General features: G+C 36.6%; 1 protein-coding gene across 3 annotated transcripts in view; it reads right to left on the reverse strand.

The window, feature by feature from the left end:
* The window catches only part of RALGPS2 (Ral GEF with PH domain and SH3 binding motif 2), a 200,701-nt gene that overhangs the window by 146,270 nt on the left and 33,097 nt on the right, over window positions 1–21,334 (reverse strand). For all 3 annotated transcript variants that reach the window (XM_047076945.1, XM_047076946.1, XM_047076947.1), the window contains exons 2-4: window positions 16,372–16,517; window positions 10,459–10,563; window positions 8,099–8,149 (exon numbers count right to left, since the gene is read on the reverse strand). In XM_047076945.1, the coding sequence (XP_046932901.1) occupies window positions 8,099–8,149; window positions 10,459–10,563; window positions 16,372–16,428 (213 nt within the window). In that variant the 5' untranslated portion in view covers window positions 16,429–16,517. The remainder of the gene's footprint in view (window positions 1–8,098; window positions 8,150–10,458; window positions 10,564–16,371; window positions 16,518–21,334) is intronic.

A 21,334-nucleotide genomic window follows, 5' to 3' on the forward strand; every position in this document is an offset into this window, starting at 1 on the left:
CTTCACTCCCCTCGTTCTATTCTAAGCCTGACCTTGCTACGTAGTAAGGAAGTTCATGGTGATGAGGAGCAATCACAGAACTTACAAAACAGCCCACCTTGCTTCTAACAGCAAATTTCAAATCTTTCAGGTCTTCTTTGCTTTCTTCAAAGCTCTCACTACATTCATAAATGGTTTACATTTTAACTCTAATGCAAATGATAGTCTTCATTAAAACAAAGACAGAATTATGGTATTCCTGATGTTGGAACTTCGTATGTTGCCAAGATCATAGTCTCTGCATCACAAGAAAGCTAGCATACAGAAAGTTCTTTTACATACTGTCAAAATTATCTCAATTGTAAGTTTTTCAGAAATGTTTTAGTAAGATTCAGAATTATCTATTATGTACTTTCCCTCACTTAACCAGCATTCTTCCTCAGTCTCTAGGGTACCCCAGTTATACAGGAATACAGGAGGGCCTTATCTATCCTCTGTATTTAATGTCTGTTTATTGATACAATCTAATGGCTTACTGTACTGACTTACTGGAAATTATAATAAAGTGTCAAACTTTCTTCTTTGAAGGTAATACACGTCAGAGGACTTTCTGTGAGAGTCGGTCGCTTTGTGAACACTTAAGAACCTCGTAAGAGGCAAACATCATCCAATGTAATGATTACAGTACAGATTTCAAGCACAGTTCACCAGAGCATTGCAACTAGAAAGAAAATCTGATTGCAAACAAACTTTCTGTCATAACTTATCCTGTGTTGAGTATAATACTCATTCTGAAGAGAAATCCCATTGATGTAATGAACATGGAAATGCCTTCAGAAAAAATATAAGCTTTATAGAACATGAGAGAATTCATATTAGACAAAAACCAAACCCCCATGAATGTAATAAACATGGGAATCCTTCAGAACACAGTCATTGCTTCCTCAACATTAAAGAACTCACACCGGAGGGAAGTCCTATAAACGGATAAGAGGGTTCTAAAAGAAAACAAACCTTCAAGATCAAGAGAGAATCACACCAGGGAAATCTATATGTATAAGAAATGTAAACAAAACAAAAACAAAAACAAAACCTTAACAAGAGCAGAGCTTCAACTAAATACCAGAAAATTCATACTAGAAATTAATAAATCCAAAGAATCCTTAAACTGCCCTTACTAAGCATTAAATAATTCATACTAGGCAAAACACCTGAACATGTTCCTAATTGCGGGTGGGGGAAAAAAACCCCAAACTCCTTTTTCCATAAAGAAAACACGATTTTATAAAAGTCACTTTCTTGGACTAGTAACAGACTCTTGCAGAAATGATTCCAAACACGGTAAACACTAGGAGATGACATGCCTGGAGGCTATACAGTATAAAGCTTGGGAATGGTCACTTACCAAACTCAAATACAGAACAGGTAATATTCTACGCACTAGGGATGTATCAGTGAACAAAGCAGACAAAAGTTTTCTGCCCTTGTGGAATTTATGTTCTAGTGAGGGTATAACAGACTCCCAACCTGTAAGAGCTTGACTCATGATCGCCACTCAACCTGTATCACGTCCTTAAGTTTCCTGAAGTTTTAATCAAAATTATATTTATTACTGAGTGAGAACTACACATAACCGCAGCCCTTACTCTGAAGTCACCAATAAAAATAATCCTACTTCTGGGAATTTCTGGAAGACCTAGAAGGTATTATATAGATCCAATGGTCCAAAATCCTTTACTTCATAGATTCAGTAATTTTTTAAAAGGCCAAAGACATGAAATCGATTCTATTAATGGCACGATCTATAAATGGCAAAGCTGAAAAAAACTACAAGTCATCCGGCTCCCTTTTATGTTCTGCCATTGGAAATTATTTTTGGGGATCCAAAGGGCTTTGAAATAAATTTTAAAGTAAATGAAATTACGGAAGTAAAAATCTGTGAGCACCCATTCAGAGCTGTGAATGTTAGACACAGACCAAAAAAGAAAAAAGTAAGTGGCAAAATGCATGGCAATTTATGCCCCAAACTGGTTTTAACTAATGAAAAGAGAAAATGAGTAGCTCCATGTAAGTAAGAGTTGTAAGGACATGTGAACAGTAGTTGAATATAAACAATAGAGCTACTACCATTTCTCCTTCTTTGTAATCACTATAATCACAATTTCAGTAACCATATCATTGTGCGCCCTCCCCATCACTAAGAGATGGTTGCTTACTGAGAGGAGGAAAGTGTGAAAAGCCGGGTTTTGTGTGAGAGGAGGGATCACCATCCACAGACGCTTCCAAATTTGGCCACACTGCTTGGGCCAGTGGGCAAGTGAAGATTCTTAGCATTTCTGTAGCACCAGCTATCAGGGTAATGTGTTCAGATGGAGAGGGATCTGTCAGTATATAGATGACTGGCCGAGCTGAGACCGGTCGCAGGCCCAACAACTATGCACAGACACTAAGGAGTGCTCACATTTCTAGAGCCGATGGGGTACAGCCCTATAAAAACACTGTACTCTTTTAATAAATAATCTTTCAAAGTTGACAGAGATGAGGAAGGAGAGATAAGTTATTTAGGGGGTAAAACCAATTGAAGAAGAAGGAAAACAGGATGGAGAGAAAAGGGAAAAGAAGGACTCCCAGGTTTCTGAATGGCATTAAAAATGGATAGACAGTGCACATCACGCAGACAAGGAACCATTAAAAATAAAAGTATAGCAAACATTTTTTCTATGTAGTTGTGGTCTTACCATGAGTAGTTTTAAAATTACTGATGAACTTTCCTTTAACATTCTTTTCATTGGTAAGAGTGTTTTCCATTCTTCTGACCACAAAACAAAAGAACTAGGAAACAAAGTACCAAAATCTATTCCTTTTCCTTCTTTCAATCTGAGGTACCTTTGGGTGTGATACAGGGTTGGAGAAAACCCAGGCTTAGCATTTCGTTTCATTCAGATCTGCTCTTAAAGATGTGATTTTATTTAGCGAGTTTTCTACTGATGACTAAGAACAGTCCCTACATCATAACAATTTTTTCGACACCTCAAAGATAAGGTTCTACAGTGAAATAAAGGGCTTACAACTTTTCCTTTTTCCCCCCAAGCAGTTTTCAGGCATACTGTATAACAGACATTGTAGATAAGCTACTTTATTCTGAGAAAACAGCTGCACTTTGTATAGTCGCCCCTTTCTTCCTACAAGTTAAGAACAAGTTTAGGTAGAACAAGTCTGGCTAAATTCTACTTAACACAGAAGACTTGGGAATACAGAATTCCCCAAACAGGTAGGAATTACAGGGTCCTACTCAGGGAACTGAATTAAGGAGAGATATATATTGTAAAAAGTTCCAGGTAACTCAGCAATTGTCTCTATTGTAGAAAACTGAGCGAGACTTGTGTGGTTTAATCACCGACCTGCAACTAAAATCACTAAACCGCATAGTTGGATTCAGAATCTTTATTCTTCTAAGTTTACATTAGTACAGATTTCATTTTGGAAAACGTGAATAAAGCATCACCTGAAATAGATACACACATGTAATAGTGAGTTTTGATTAGTAGTTTTAGCGAACTAAAGATCTTTTAAAGCTTCATCAAGTACATATACAATTTTTTAAGTTTTACATAAAGTTATATAGAGACTTGAACACTGAAATAATGGACAGAAATATCAAGATAAATTTATTCGATTCAGTGATAACCACTATCTTCTCACAGTATGTGAAGTTTTATGCATTTTATGCTAATAAAAAGGCTAATACATTAGACTGACATCATGGCTTAATCTTTTATTTGTCGACAGCAAGAGTTTTGACATAATAAACATCTGAACAAACACTTCAGAAAACAACTGAAGTGAAAACTGTCTTTAATAAACTCAAAGACATTCATACTTTACAACTCAAGTCAGTACTTAATGCACTACAGTACATATATTAACATGGGTGCTAGTCAGCAATGTTGAACATAAAAAGTAAGCTAAAGACGACTAAAACAACAGGATGCCTTTCACATAAATAATTTTAAACGTGCAACGGCACATATTGCTAAGGGACATATATACTCATAGAGGAAATATAGCTCAATGCACAGGAATGATACAAATCAATACTGGACAGTGGCTAGCTGGATGGGAGGAGGGAAGAGGGAGAACGGGGCAGAACGCAGAGCGGCTCAAAGCACTGCTGAGGTGGGTACAGAGAGGTTCATCTTATTAGTCTTTACGTCTTGTTGTAGGTCTTGAAAATTTCAAAATATAATAGAAAACATTTTTCTGTCAGATGACAAAAGTCCTGTTTATACTGCCAGATTTAATGTAATCTTGAGGATTATACGAGACTAATACATAACAAGAATATTTTTGTGCTACATCATTTCTTTCAACAGTTACTGCTTCAATTTTTAAAAACATTGTCTCACTGAACAAATATTTACTGAACACTGTATTCATTTTCTTATTCAAAATATTGAGCCCCACTACATGCCAGACAGATAAAACAGTGGAAGCAAAATTATCAGTCTCTGCCTTTATGTAGCTTAAAACCTAGTGGAAGCAGCAAGCAATTAACCAAATAAGCACACGATGAACCACACTTCACACCTCATCACTCCTTCCTTCTTAAAAATACTTCCTTCACTTGGCTCATCTAATTCCATACTAATAACCTGATTTTCCTCCTAAATCACTCACTGCTGCTTCTTCATCTTTTGCGAATTCCACTTAAGCACCAAGTAGGACCCTTCTCTCATCTATACTCACTTTCCTGGTAACCTCACCTTACACTTTAAGTATCTCTATGGGGACTTCTCTCAAACTACACTTGCAACCTGGACAAGTAACGTAATATATATCACCTAACTCAATGTTCTAACAGACTTGTAAACCCAAACATGTCCAAAGCCGAACTCCTGCTCTTTCCTCCAAAAGGCTCTGGCCTTTCTCCACAAGGCAACATTGCACATAATATTCTTATATGAATGGCAGCTCCAGGAGTTGTGAACACAATAATTTTCCATCTCAGAGAATATCAAGTACATGCTTCTGGCATCAGGCCAAAAACCCTGGCATCACCCTCAACTACTCTTGCACGCAGAGTCTAACAACTTTTCACCACCTCTTCTGATCCCATCCTGACCCAAGCCACCTTGCTCTCTTACCTGGTCTCCTCGATTCAGTCCTTGGTACCACGCCCTGACTCCCTACCTGAGTCAGCAGTCACAGCTAACCTAAAGCGCTACTGAAAATCTCAGTCAGAAACTGCCACTCCTCTACTCAAAAGGGTCCAAGAGTTTCCCATCTTTTTCGGAGTAATGATCTGCAAGGCCCTAGACCATCTAGCCCTCACTCTACCTCCCTCCTCTACTTCACTCCCTCCCTCCCTCCATCATGTAGCTCACTGGCCTTTGTCCTGGCTGTTCTCTGCCTGGAACACTCTCCCCCAAACACCCAGGATTCACTCTCTCGCTTCCTTCAGGTCTTTGCTCAGAAGGCACCTTCACAGTGAAGGCTTCCTGAAACCATCCCATCTGCAATCAAAACCCCCACTGTCCTCACTTTCTATTCTCTTCTGGCTGCTTTATGTTTTTCATGACACACTATCTAGCTCACTTCATTCAAATATAAAATCCACCAGGGCAGGAATTTTAGTCTGTTTGCTGCTGTATCTCTCGCAACGAAACCAGCGCCTAGCATGTAACAGATGCTCAGCAAATACTTGTTGAATCACAAAACATCAATGGAAACTTGCAACTGACAAGTGTAGTGAAGAAGCAGAGAGCACTAGGAGAACCGCCGGGAAGACAAAAAAAGCTTCCCTGAGAAAGTCAAACTTGACCTAAGAACTGAAGGATGAACAGGACTTAACTAGGATGTACACAGGCTCAGTGGTGACAGGGATGAAAAGGCCAGTGTGGTTAGACTAGGATGAGGCAGAAGATACATAAGGAGGCAAAACTATGAGGAGATTTGTGGACCATATTAGGGTAGTTTGTCTTTATCCTCAGAGCAATAGAAAGCCACTGAAGTGTTCTAAGCAGAGGGATCCTTATGAGCAGATTTACACATTCAAAAACATTCCTATGGGTGCTGGACAGAAAAGAGTTTAGAAGGGTCAATGGATGCAGGTAGATCAGGAAGAAGGTACTACAGCTGAGATAAAATGGTATCTTGGATTGGGGTGTTGGGAGTAGAGAGGAAATGGATAGAGAAGATACTCAGGATGTTAAAAAAAAAAATCAGTAAGACTGGTATTAAATTAGATAAGGAAGTGGGACCAAGGAATTTTAAGGCTCACTTCTGAATTTCACAAAGTAGTGTCAGATGTCTCAGGAAGATAAAAAATTCCCATAGTGACCTGAATTCCATGTCTTCAGTAATTATTATCTAGATCTTCAATGTCCAAAGCCCCTAGTCACTAATGGTTACTGAGTCCTTGAAATGTGGCCACTCCAAATAAAGATGTGCTGTAACTGTATAACACACATTGAATTTCAAGGTCTTAGTAGAGAAAAAATATAAAATGCTCAATAATTTTATACTGATTAAAAGTCAAAGTGATAATATTTTGGATGTTGTAGGTTAAATTATTAAAATTAATTCCATCTGTTTAATTTTTTATTTAGAAAAAAATTTTAATGCTTATTTTTGAGAGACAGAGTATGAGTGGGAGAGGGGCAGAGAGAGAGGGAGTCATACAATTTGCAGCAGATTCCAGGCTCTGAGCCGTCAGCACACGGTGTTACACGGGGCTTGAACTCACGAGCCATGAGATATGACTTGAGCTGAAGTCGGATGCTCAACCGACTGAGCCACCCAGGTGCCCCTCATCTGTTTCATTTTTACTTCATAATGTGGCTACTAGAAAATGTAAAGTTATGTAAGTGGTTCACACTGTGTATCCAATGGATAGGACTACTCTCCTATGAAACAGTAATATGGCCACTGCAGTTTATTCAAAAGAAAAACCTGTCTATAGATAAGACGGCTGAATTTCTGGGCAAAAAAAGTGTAATTTTTGTAAAGAATTTAGTTTCTTTTGTTCAGGGATGTGAGGAAATGCAAGTTTTTGTCATTTAAATACAAAAGCCATTTTGTTTGCATGTTATGTGTCGAACAGATTGCTCCTCCTATTACTAATCTAATGGTTCTACTGAGAGAATCCTCATGGTATAGGGCAAATGTTAGGAAAACACTGAATTGTGGAAATGACAGGGACTCAGAGATCATTCAGGCCCACTCCTTCCTTTTGTAAATGACAAACTTGAGATACTAACACATTAACTAACTTACTTTAAAATCACACTGTCTACACCACTTAAGATACAGATGTTTTCTCTAATTCCTTATAGTAATTACAGCGTTCAAGGCCACTGCACACTTTTATATACAACAAATACACTACATTTTGTTCCCAAAAGAATTAAAAAAATATGTATCTTATGGTACTGAATATTGGTATTATCACACTTCATTTTGGGGTGCAAAATCATACTTGTATTATTACTTGGTAAGAGTAGAAATAGAAAAAGCACCAGTTTGAAACCCAATTCCTACACTTAGCTGTGCAGCAAGGACAACTGTCTTTCTGTCTTCTCATCAGTAATATACATTACCACACTCAAGTTCATACACACACACAGCATACTAAATGGCTTACAGTAGGTAGATGCATAATAAATGTCAGTCTCCTTTTTAATAAAAGTAAAAAATGCCTTCCTTGATCCTCCCTCTTCTCTCTAAAAATGTCAACACAGAGTCATACTTTAAAGTTATAAATAAAGTAAGGGAAAAAACTGCTGTAGTGAGTTGTGAAACGCAGTTTCTCATTCCCATTCTCCCACGAAAAAGTTTCAAAGCCTTGGGTGACCATTCACCCTAAGTCTAGTGCCCCCCTCAGAAAAGTGACAAAGCCTAATCATCCAAAATGATTCATCAGTCCTGCCTGTGACTCAGTGATTTGTGTTTATGACTGCCACATGAGTTTCTGACGCCTGAATAGTATATGGACAGTCACATCAAAATCTTTAAACACTGAAACATTAATATGAATCTGACATTTCTAAAACTTCTTAATTTGGGATACTATTAATGACCATTCTGTATATTTAAAAGAAAAGTTCTTAAAACTACTCACATCTGGTTGAATGGCTTTAAATACTGGAACGTCCATTAGCGTTATCTGACCCTGAAATAGAAAGTAAAAAATGACAATTTCTTGGGAATTCTAGGACATGACATATATTCTAAATTAGAATTATATTCTATACTAAAATATATTGAATACTCATATTTTTACTTCAGAAAAAGAGTCATTTTTATAAGGGATTACAGAAAATGAAAATTTAGCCCTTGTACCATTAAATATGATTACTTCAAATTATCTCATACCTATTCATATTTTCTTGTGACATAAATGAAGTAAAGTTAGAAAATAAAACAAAAAGGGGTGCCTGGGTGGCTAAGTCAGTTAAGTGTCCGACCTCATCTCAGGTCATGGTCTTGCAGTCCATGGGTTCTGTGCTAATCACACAGAGCCTGGAGTCTGCTTTGAGGTCTGTGTTTCCCTTTCTCTCTGCCGCTCCCCCACTCATGCTCCTGCTCTCTCTCAAAAATAAACAAATGTTTTTATTTATTTATTTAAATTTTATTTTTTAAAATTTACATACAAATTAGTTAGCATATAGTGAAACAATGATTTCAGGAGTAGATTCCTTTTTTTTTCTTTAATTAAATTTTGTGAAGTTTATTTTTTTATTTTTAAAACCATTTTCTCAGGTATTCCTTTATTTTTTCAATACATGAAATTTATTGTCAAATTGGTTTCCATACAACACCCAGTGCTCATCCCAAAAGGTGCCCTCCTCAATACCCATCACCCACCCTCCCCTCCCTCCCACCCCCCCATCAACCCTCAGTTTGTTCTCAGTTTTTAAGTCTCTTATGCTTTGGCTCTCTCCCACTCTAACCTCTTTTTTTTTTTTTCCCTTCCACTCCCCTATGGGTTTCTGTTAAGTTTCTCAGGATCCACATAAGAGTGAAAACATATGGTATCTGTCTTTCTCTGTATGGCTTATTTCACTTAGCATCCAGTTCCATCCATGTTGCTACAAAGGGCCGTATTTCATTCTTTCTCATTGCCACATAGTACTCCATTGTGTATATAAACCATAATTTCTTTATCCATTCATCAGTTGATGGACATTTAGGCTCTTTCCATAATTTGGCTATTGTTGAGAGTGCTGCTATAAACATTGGGGTACAAGTGCCCCTATGCATCAGTACTCCTGTATCCCTTGGGTAAATTCCTAGCAGTGCTATTGCTGGGTCATAGGGTAGGTCTATTTTTAATTTTCTGAGGAGCCTCCACACTGCTTTCCAGAGTGGTCGCACAAATTTGCGTTCCCACCAACAGTGCAAGAGGGTTCCCATTTCTCCACATCCTCGCCAGCATCTATAGTCTCCTGATTTGTCCATTTTGGCCACTCTGACTGGCGTGAGGTAGTATCTGAGTGTGGTTTTGAAAAAATAAACAAATGTTTTAAAAAAAGAAAAGAAAAATAATTTAAAAATTTGGACAGTTATACATTAAATCAAAATCAAAATCAAAACCAAAAATAAGATCTACTGGTTCATAGAGCAGTATTATTGTGACTATTAAATTGTATTCCCCCTAACAGTAATATAAAATCTAATATTAATAAAAAGGTTTTCTTCCCCATTTATAAAAATCAATGAAATTGTACTGGTAGTGGCAACTGACATCTAAGGGCTGCATATGGCTATGGCCCTATCTCTATCTCAATTAAGGCTACAGATAGAAGACAAAACCCAATAACGTACCAAAGAATAACATGTTATGATTAAACACAGTTTATTCCTGGAATGCAAGAGTGGTTCAACATCAGAAAATCAACAGATGCTGTTAACAAGTTAATGGAGAAACAGAAATTAAATAAATGAACATTTATGTCAGTTAAGAAATAGAAGTTTTTCTAGGTATCTTTCATGGTATCACAATAATGCCTTCAAATTTCATTTTTCAGTTTTTTAGTCTATAAAAAAGTCAAAATACTTCTTACATAGGTCAATAAAGCACAGTGGCTTGGGGAGGTGGTACAGGGAGGGACAAAAACAATCAGTTCAAAGGTAAGCACTCACTTTTTTTTTTTTCCTAATGTGTGTGTGCGTGTGTGTTGTTTTTTTGTTTTTGTTTTTGAGTAGCACACAATGTTACATTAGTTTTAGGTGGGAAGTATTATTATCTGCCAAGCTGAGAGTGTAACATAGGAAGCTGCTCTAAACCTCTCCCAGCCCTTCTCCCTTCCCCATTTCATCATTCCTGTTTGCTCCACTGCTGTACTAGTCTCTCCATCAATGCCCCTAGCCAGTTTTCTTTAACCACCTCCTTCTGCTGTGCTGTACAAATTCTAGCTCAATAGCATCAATGTGTAAGTTATGTGCAAAAACTGGAGAAAGGGGATGCAGGAGGCTTACCGCATATTCTTCTGGTGTAACCTTAAGAACATCAAATACCACAGCATCAAAGCTTTTCTTCAGTTCAGAACCTTTGTCACTTAATGATTCGGAACTGCTACTTTTCTGTTAAATTGAAAGAAAATGCAGCCATTTTAATACTGTCTCACAGTCAGTGCCACAGAAACTCCACTGGCATTAAACTGAAAACAGTGGGTCGACAAACACGGTAGAAAAACCGGGTACAACACGCTGCTTAGTTGGAAGAGCACCAGATAAAGGCTCAGACAACTGAAAAACCTAATCTCTTTAAATTTCTAGGTTCTTACATGAGTCATTTTCTTGTCTGTCAGTTTCCTCATCCTGACATCCTATCATTTCTTACAGAAATAAAAGATTTTAACAAGTTCTATGATTCTCAAATGGGGTAAAGGCAAGTTAGGGGAGAAGAATACCTCTGTTTATAATTTTTAAACTATTGTTTTAAAGAAAAATACAAATTATTTTCATAACCTAAATCATAAAACATTCAGAACTTCATTAACTAAGTAATCCGATCATATTTGTTAAGTGATGTCTGTCTGCAATAGTACAATTGATACTATTCTTCCCATTATACTACAAAGTTAACAGTTTTCTGTTTTAAGGTTACTATTTTAAGTTTGAATTTGCTGTTATTACATATAAAACAATAGGTGGCTTTTGGCTCTGAAGAGTTTATTTCTGTTCAATTTCCACTTCATCTGTACCACGAGATAAAAATGTACTCTGCCTCAGTTGGCTGAAATCAGAGCATCATTGCTATAAGAACATATTAGATCATGCTCTATTAAATAGTGGCTACAGTTAACGGCACAAAAAAATTCACCAAATTTCAGTTGCCAATGTATAAATATGTATGTCAAACTACCAGCTGCTATCCATCAGTTTTGAACACTTGTCATTATGCCTCATTTTTCTGTTTTCTCTCACTTTCATTAGCAGCTAAGTATCAAAATCATTTCAAAGGAAAGGATCTGTCATTAATTTGGGAAAATTCTCAACCATTACTACTTCAAATATTTCTTCTGCCCCTTTCTCTTCTCCTTCTGGTTTCCATTACGTGTATGTTACACCCTCTGTCATTGTCCCAGTCCTTGGATATTCTACTCCATTTTTTTCATTCTATTTTCTCTCTGCATTTTAGTTTCGGATGTTTCTACTGACATATCTTCAAGATTACTAATTCTTTCGCTGGCTGACTACTGGCCACCAGTCTACTGGTGAGCCAAAGTCATTCTCCATTTTGGTCACCAAGTGTTTGATTTCTAATAGTTTCTTTCAGTGTTCCTGCTTACATTGTCCATCTGTTTTTACAAGTTGTCCATTTTTTCCATTAGAGCCCTTAGCATTATTAATCATGGTTATTTTAATTATCCAGAGAGAATTCCAAAACTCTGCCATATCTGACCTGAGTCTGGCTCTTGTACCTGCTTTGTCTGTCCGGACTACGTCTTTTTCTTACCTTTTAGCATTCCTTGTAATTTTATGAAAACCAGACATAATGTACTGGGTAACAGGAACTGAGAGGTAAACAGGTCTTCAGTATAAGGATTTATGTTTCTATAGGTAGGAGTTATGCTGTGTTTACTGTTTATTGTACTTGATGTGTCTACTCTTCAATTCTTCTAGTGTCCTTCTTTTTGTCTTTGGGTTTCCCTAGAAACTCCTTCTTAGAATCTGTGTCTTGCAGTTCCTTCTGCTATAATCCTTCACTATTATACAGGAGCCCTGTTGATGTGGTGGTGAAGCACGGGGGGGGGGGGGGGGGGGAGGGAGTATTCTATAAGGTCTTTTTGTGAGCCTATGCCCTTGGGCTGTGACCTCAAGTACTTCTCAGTACCCCACCACCACTGCTGATCCCTGAGAAAATGAGAAAGAAAGGCAGGAGGGGGCTAGTGTTGGGTATTTCTCTTGCCCCAAGTAGGTCTCTGGTAAAGGAGTTTCCCTTGAGGTCAGGGGAGAAGAGAATGCACTGGGTATAATTCAGAATGGTTATTTTCCCCTCCCCCCGCTAGAAGCAGGAGGGTATTTTTCTCTGATCTTCACTGTGAGAACCTGGTAGAGCTTCTGGAGGTAAAACACTAAAGTGGGGGTTGGGAGAACCTAAGACTGGGCCTTCAGGAGTTTCTAACTTCAAGCTAGTTGCTAGTCTACACAATGCCTCCAGCAATTTGTCAACTACAGCTTAAGTTTTTCTACCCGTTTCTGGCTAGAGTGATTTATACTCTTGGTAAATTAATTTCCTATTTGCCTCTCTCCAGTTTTTGGGTCATCAATGTCAGTTTGCTCTGTGACATCAATTTTCTGAGAGAGCTAAGAAGAGTTCCTGATTTTCAGTTTGTTCGTTTTTTTTCATGTTGTGAGGACAGGAGTGATGAATTCCAACCTCTACATATCTAGCAGAAACCCAACGTCCCATAATCATTTTTCCTAACAGCATTTTGTGTGCTTATTCTCTGTAATTCTGATTATAGTATGTCAACATCATTATTTTATATCCCAAGACTAATTTAGAAATTTACTTATAATGTCAAACATTCAAACAGACATCAGTTACTGCCCCAATAACCAAATACATTCTGTCAAGTGGAGACATTAATTTTAAACATAACTTGGCAATTTTCTCCAAGTTTTTAACGCACTCAAGACAAGTTAGCAAATCATAAAGGCAATTTTATTACTTATCAATACAAGTAATCACTTTCCTTTTTTCCTCCTTACAAGCCATTAGAGGAGAAGCTTAAGAAATTAAGAGGGATATCTATCTGCTTCCCCAATACCAATAAAGAAGTTGGTACTGATAAGCTACACAGTATTTAAGTATAACGTCCACTAAGGGAAGAGTAGTAATTCTATATTCAAGACAAGATTAAAACCACTGACACCTCTCAATATCTGGAAAAGAAAAATTTCACTGCAACTCTTCTGATCTCAGAAGCTTTGGTACAGGTTAACTATAAAGGTACTAAGACAGGAAAGTCAATCACACAGATCAAGTATTTTATCCATTTAATAAGCTTCTCAGACTTACGGGATCTTTGCATTTTGTTATATTAACAGATCTCTATTTTAAGAAAAGGCAAAAAATATGTATTTTTAAATTTTACTTACCACAGTGTAGAACAATTTAAAAGACAGCCTTTTCCACTTACCATATGCTAAACTGTATTACTCCGAGGCCTGATGTAATTCATTCACTTTTAGGGCAGTTTTTTGTTTTGTTTTGTTTTGTTTTTTTTACAGTAAAATCATCTATTTTATATAACAAATAATTGTGTACTGTTTCCTGCAATATTAGACCAAATGTTTCAGGATATATAGTTATAAATATCCTATATATATATATATACATATACACTTAACATATTCAAAAATATGGTTATAAAAACACCCATGTAGATATATTATATGTATGTAATATAAACATATATACAAACATATAATAATATAATCCCTGTCTCAAGGAGGAATTAAAGTGATATACACTTATTGAAAAAAATTATTTTAAAAGTGGGATTTTTTAAGTGATAGTTTCAAAATAGGAAACCTCTTATCTGTTGAGGGGATCAGGAAGAGACTTTACTGAAAGTATAACATTTGAAATAGGTTTTGAAAGACAGACAAAATGTATTTTTTTTGTGCAGTGAGAGGGAGAGGCACACTGGAGTGAGAAGAGAAATTCCATGTAGAAAAACTAATACAGACAAGGCTGTAACCAAAGTAGGAAAAGAATGGTTTATATAAACATCAGCAAGATGTAGTATTCTTTCATTAGAATGAAATTTCAAGTTGATAATTATCAGGAGTTAAGTCTATTAAAAAGAAAATTTAGAGCCATTATGAGGAAAGTCTTAAATAAAAGGTTTAGGGTCATTTGCATTTAATTAACAGGCAATGGGGAACCATGGACAATCTGGGGATACAAAAAAGCTTAAGAGCTGTATTTTAAGAACATTAAGGTTGAATTATAGTCAAACGGACCCAAAATAGCAGAGAATGGAAGTGCAAGACCGAGCTAAAAGCCTGCTGCAATAATCTAGACAAGAAATAATGACCAAACTCAGATGGTGCTGGTCGAAATAAGGAGAAAAGGGCCGGATCCTAGAGAGGAGGAGTGCGGGACAGGCTCTACAACAGCTGCCAAGTGTCTGCATCTCCTGGCGCTCACATCCTGTGGAGCTCCCTCCACCTGAGTGTGGGCAGCACTGTGACCTGTTTCTAACCAACAGAATGTGGCAGAGAGAATGGGGTATCACTTGCGTGGTTACATTACAGAACTGGAACTTCTGTTCTGCTCGCATATTCTCCCTGCTGTGATGAGAAAATGGGTTGTGATACACAAAGGAGAAGTGAGTTAATGACAAATCTAAATATCAAACTTAGATGGCTAGGGAAATAGTGTTGATATAGACAGTGATGGGAAATTGGTAACGCTATTAACAAAAGTCAGAGAAAGGGGTTGGACTATTTTCTTTACAGGTTGTAGAGCAGAATAGTAACAAGTAACTTGGATTTTGTTCATATTATACATAAAATGTCTGGTTCATCAGAAATGCTTAATGAAAATGTATGAGGGAAGCAACAGCAAGAGATAGAAATACAGAAATCATCAGCATAAGAAAAATAATCGAAACCACAGACTTAGAATATTTTCACTGACAGCAAGGCCTAAGTAACTGGCTGGGACAAAATGGAGCTGAAGTTATTAAGCAACTTTGAGGCCAACGTGTTAAAAGGTCATAAACATTATTCTCATCCTCTGTAACAAGAGAAAAAGGAGAAATAGAGGAGCTGTTTGCTAAGCTATTAAGGAAAGAAGGCAAGTACTCTAGATTTAAAGGTAAAGCAAAAAAGAAAAACTGTGAGGCACAAATAAAATTCCAACACATTAACTAGAGAGATGGGCATCTAGTTCAGTCTTCACTTCCATCTTTACACTCTAAGCTACACCCCTTCCAACATTTCAGCCTAATGGTTTTTGATCTCCTTTAAGAGACTGGGAATCAAGGGATCTGGACAGTGTTAACATTATGTGATTCTAAAAAAAAAGAATCTTTTATTCTCACTTGTATTATTGTCCTCAAGGTTCATGCAATGTAAAAATACCCTAAAAAGACAGTCTATGTATGTATATATACATTCTATGTATCCTTTAAAACTAAACACAAGGGGCGCCTTGGTGGCTCAGTCGATTAAGCGTCTGACTTCAGCTCAGGTCATGATCTCGCAGTCTGTGGGTTCAAGCCTTATGTCGGGCTCTGTGCTGACAATTCAGAATCTGGAGCCTGCTTTGGATTCTATGTCTTCCTCTCTCTCTATGCCCTTCCCCTCTCTCTCTGCCCTTCCCCTGCTCATGCTTGGCCTCTCTCTCTCTCTGTCTCTCTCTCAAAAATAAACATCAAAAAAATTTTTTTTAACTAAACCCAAGAAAAAGTTTTAAGTAATCATTTGTCACATACCTTAAGTGAATAAGGATTACCTGTTTCTAAGATGTATAGAACACATGAATGGAACAATTAAAACAGTTTTGGGGGGGGGGTGCCTCGGTGGTTCAGTTGGTTAAGTGTCTGACACTCGATCTCGGCTCAGGCCATGATCTCAAGGTTTCTAAGTTCAAGCCCACATCAGGCTCTAGGCTATCAGCACAGAGCCTGCTTGAATCCTGTGTCTCCTTCTCCCTCTGCCCCTCCCCCACTTGTGTGCGCCCTCCCTCTCCCTCCCTCTTTCTCTCTCAAATAAACATTTAAAAATAAAAAACAAAAGCTTTTTAAAAATTAAAAAATTTGTAGCCCTTTTCTCAAATTCTGAGTTAAATCTGTGACCAACCATAATGCTTGAAAAATTAGAATGCCAGGTAAGAAACTCTACAGCTAAACTTCTAAAAATTCTTACCTCAGAAGCAGTAGCAGCAATATTAACATTGCTTGCCTGCCCGTTCATTAGGTCCATGCTTCCCACAACATCAGTCCTTGACACTACGTTAACAGTAACAGAAGACTGATTGCTTCATGTCCAAGGCCACAAATACATTATTATTCCTGTAAAAAATAAACAGAAAATGTTTATTCTATGTCTTACTGGACGTTTAAGAGAGCAAATCCATGCCTATCACCATGCCAAGAAATAAAACACTTCAACTTCACTGAAGTTTTTTATTTTTCTTTCAGTTAAGTCACTATATCCAGCTTGAGGACGATCCTGGATGCTATTTCCAAATGGTCAGAAACACCACATGGGCAATATTCGATACACGTTACTGTTATGTTCTTCATCCATAAAGCGGAAGTATAATTTTTCACTTAGTGTGAGAAAAATTCAAAAACCTTTTTTAGCTTTAAGTAAATAAAAAGTGTAAAACACCATGTGGCAAAGTAACACATGGCATAACTCAATACATTTTTTAGAGATCTGAAAGACATCTATAAATCAGCAACATTAAGTAAGTCTGTCATTGCCGATAAACTGGTTTACAAAGATGCAAGTAATTAAAAATAAAAGATTACAGAACGTGTCATAAAAATACCACAATATACGTTTGTTTATTTGTATAGGGTTTTAAAGTTTACTGAATATCTTCAATCATTATCACACTGACCTTCACAACTACCAATAGACTAAATTAAGGATGACATTATTATACTCACACAGCACAAAGAAACAGAGCTTCTGATGATGCAGGCTGGTAAATGAGGAGAGGCAAGAATAAAATTCGAGCCATCTAAAATTCTAGTCAAATATTATTTCCACAACATCACACTTCTTTCCACTTCACTGTAAGCCAGGATATTTACTTGAGCTTCGCATCCCTTTCCACAAGTAACTTGCTGTACAACGCTGTGTCGGTAACTTCTGTCTAGGATGGAATTTCTTCCTCTCTATAAAATGACAGAGGCAAATGGACTCTAAGGCCCCTTTCTAACTTTGAATTTCAATGATCCTTTTTCATAAGAGAAATGATAAGTGTCTATAAATTAGGTGTTTTAAATTACACTGGCTTTAAAAACTGAGTCTAAAATAACAATAATAATTCTCTTGATGCTAAGTTTCCTCTCTCCGGATAAGCAATAGAGGACAGTGATTTAGAAGCAGACTCTAGAACAAGACTGCCTAAGTTTGAACCCAGAAAACTGTTAACTTTTCTGGGCTCAGTTTCCTTATCTATTAAACAAAGGTAACAGTAAGTGCCTATCTCACAGAGTTGTGATGAGGAGAAATGAATATATACAAAGCCCACGCAACAGTGCTGACACGTGATAAGTGTGCAATTATGATGATGCAGATTTTGTCTACTTAATCCACACAAAGCTTAAGTTCCACAGTCTCTGAATTAAGACAAAAGCCTTAGAAATACATCTCTGGCAAAATACATGTTGGTGGGCATCTCCAAAATCCCAACTGAAAACACAGTGAATGAAAACACGCCTAAAATAGGTCTCCTGAATGTAGCAAAACATTTTGGTTTTCAAATGCTTAAAATTTACTGCTAGTGTGCATCCTTCAGTCATATCTTAAGACTATCTTCATTTCTTCAGATATATACTAAATACCTGCTAAGAGCAAAACGTGGTGCTAGACTTTTTTTAAATGAGAAAGATATTAGAAATAATGGGTTTTTAAAACCATTTAGAACCCACTTAGAAAAGTCAACGTGAAAGTGAACAGAGCACTGAAATACTTTCATTTCCTCCAATCTACGGCATTTCATTTTATAAGGTTCATTATTCTTATGCCACTATTAAGGATCAACTTTTATCTACACTGCCATATAAAATTAGCTTGATAATGCAAATTCTCTCTGAAGTCAACATTCAGTTTGCAATAACATGTTTTCAGATAATTTCATTTCATTCCACAGTCTATGCATGAAGATTAATTTAGATATGAATCCGTAAGTCAAGAGTGCCCCCTAGTGTTAAAGAAAAAGATTTTAATTAAATTGTTACAGGAAATGTATTCAATCTACTCTTCAAATAGGTAAATTTTTTTACTATTATTTACTGAAAATGAAGTACTACAGACCAGAAATAAACATTACACATTTAAAAAAATTTTTTTTTCAACGTTTATTTATTTTTGGGACAGAGAGAGACAGAGCATGAACGGGGGAGGCGCAGAGAGAGAGGGAGACACAGAATCGGAAGCAGGCTCCAGGCTCTGAGCCATCAGCCCAGAGCCCGACGCGGGGCTCGAACTCACGGACCGCGAGATCGTGACCTGGCTGAAGTCGGACGCTTAACCGACTGCGCCACCCAGGCGCCCCCATTACACATTTTTAAACTCTAACAGTAAAGAATCAAGTTTTCTCTGCCTGGTTTTAACTTTAAAAAAAGTACAGTAAAGCATACCTTAAAGAAACTATTTGTAAATGTACTACATATCAGTGTTATTTAATGCTGAAGTGAAGTTTAAGATCTCATATGATATCATACAAACATTAAATCCTTAGATACAAACTAAGTTTATGTTCTTAGTATGTATCTCAAAACCTTTCTGTGTTTTGCACACAGGAAAAGTTCAAATTAAACAAGACAAATACATACTTTACTATTTAATTTTCCTAGAGCTACAAATGACACAATCATTCATAATTATTACCAACATCACAACAGCTCTCTTCTTAATTAAATTCATTCTGAAACTTCTAAAGACAGTTAATCTTTAAATTTAAATCTTTGCGTTTAATTCCCAAAACAGGTATATTGCTTCTTTCTAAGCAATTAAAATCCAAAAACAAGGATATTGCTTCTTTCCAAGCAATATAATACCCAAACAGGAAATCTGAAATGTGTAGATTTAGTTCCTTGCTTGAGGTCATGGAACTAAATTATTAAATTGCAGGCACGTTAGATGTGCAGGCACATCTCCTACACACCCCACCTTCTCAATGGTATTCACACCAAGAAACCAGTACTTTTTAACTAAACGAACAAAGGATTAAAATCAAAGTGTCAATGTCTCACTAATGAATCTCATTTCACAAAAGCAGATACATATTCTTTTCTAAAGTAAGTTATGCTATCATCATTAGGAATATTATGCGAAAGACATTTAATACTTCTATAAAACATATCCTCAAAGAGTTAAGCAACTATAAGGGAAATGGTAGTAAAACACAATTAATTAGAGCAATTTCTTTGGGAACATTTAGACAATACAGAATTGATATACTCATATACTCTGGCTTAAAATCTCAGTCCTAGAAATTCATCTCATAGAGAAAAAACTATACAGGTAAAGCTATTCAATAAAGCACAATTTACAATAGTGAGAACCATTTTAATACCTTTGTATACAACCACATTAAGAAATTCCAATGGATAATTATAAGAAAGATGAAAACAGAAATGAAGGGCTCAACAAGAGAAACTAAACTTTCCTCAGGTGCCTAGATGGCTCAGTCAGGTAAGCGTCCGACTTCAGATCAGGTCATGATCTCACAGTTAATAGGTTCAAGACCCACACCAGGCTCTGCTCTGACAACATGGAGCCTGCTTGGGATTCTCTCTCTGCCCATCCCCCCCCCCCCTCCTGACTCTCTCTCTCTCAAAATAAACTTAAAAAAAAAAAACAAAAAAACTAAACCTTCCTAGTATAATATTCTTAAAACTTTCATGAGGAAAAAAATGGGGTAAAATTAAAACACTGTAATTGCAGTTCAATATTTAACACTTGTTACAGCTTGCTTTCCTTTAACATTTATTTTAAAATGAATATTAAAGACATGCTTTATATGACACTCATGGAAGGCCTGAAGATTTAAGTAGCCTGTATATCATGGCATGCAGGCAAGCTGACTTTCAGCATTTGTGATAGCTAAACTCCCACTGCCTTCTTTAATTTTTTGATCTAAGAAAATGAGAGAGGAGTCTCAATTCCCCAGTACTTTGTTTCAACAATAAAGCCATTATTCTAGCAGAAGTTTACTAAAAACATGGTTGCCTCTTAAAACCATTTCCAGTGTAACACTAAGCAAGATTATCTTCGCTATTTGCCACCCTTGAAAAGTTCAAGCTATTACAAAAGAAATTAAAAAGAAAAAAGTTCTCGTGTACATCCAGGGTTACAGGAGTCCCCAGTGCCTCCTGGAGAGAGATATTCCTGTAAATTTGTGCTTCCACTGCTCTTTTGTCAAAATTCTAATGCCATCTTTTCACACTGGTTTATTTATGTATCTCTCCCTAATGAACTTTGAGTTCCTTGATATTAAAGACTCATATTTAAAACAAAACATGACCAAAAAAAATCATTATTTTCCATCTTTTCATTCAGGCACATGAACACAATACTTGACCCTCAACTACTTACTTTAGTAAGTATCTGTTAAAAGACTGAATGAATCACTGAATAAAGCATCACTCACAGGACAATGTTATATCAATGTCCAATTACAGTATAGGGCGAATGGCAATCAGATAATACATACAATACTACACACATTTAAAAGAATATGATGAGGATTTCAATTTCCAGCAATACATCTGATAAACAATATAAAAATCTTTGTATGAATGAAATTTAGGAATTATAAGTTGAGTTTTGATTATCAGTTGGATAGAAAAGGCAACCAAGAGATGAGAACTGAGACACACACACTGTTCCCCACCCCACCCAACCACACCTTTACCTAGAATAAAGCCAGCCAGCCAGAATAGTCTACTCCTTCAATGATAAAATGTCTATTAAAAAAAAAAAAAAAAAAAAGGAAGAAAGAAAGAAAGAAAGTATACTGGTATAAGAAGATACAGAAACTCGTCTGTCTTGGCCTGAACTTAACACTGAAGCTAGAGAAGAGTGTCCACAAACTTGTCTACAAAATAAAAACCTGTAATCCTAGGCATACTCCAGCAGGTACAGA

Source organism: Lynx rufus, unplaced genomic scaffold, assembly GCF_022079265.1.
Source record: "Lynx rufus isolate CCGP_SWC_20201006 ecotype Redwood Valley unplaced genomic scaffold, mLynRuf1.p SCAF_15, whole genome shotgun sequence".
NCBI classification, from domain to species: domain Eukaryota; kingdom Metazoa; phylum Chordata; class Mammalia; order Carnivora; family Felidae; genus Lynx; species Lynx rufus.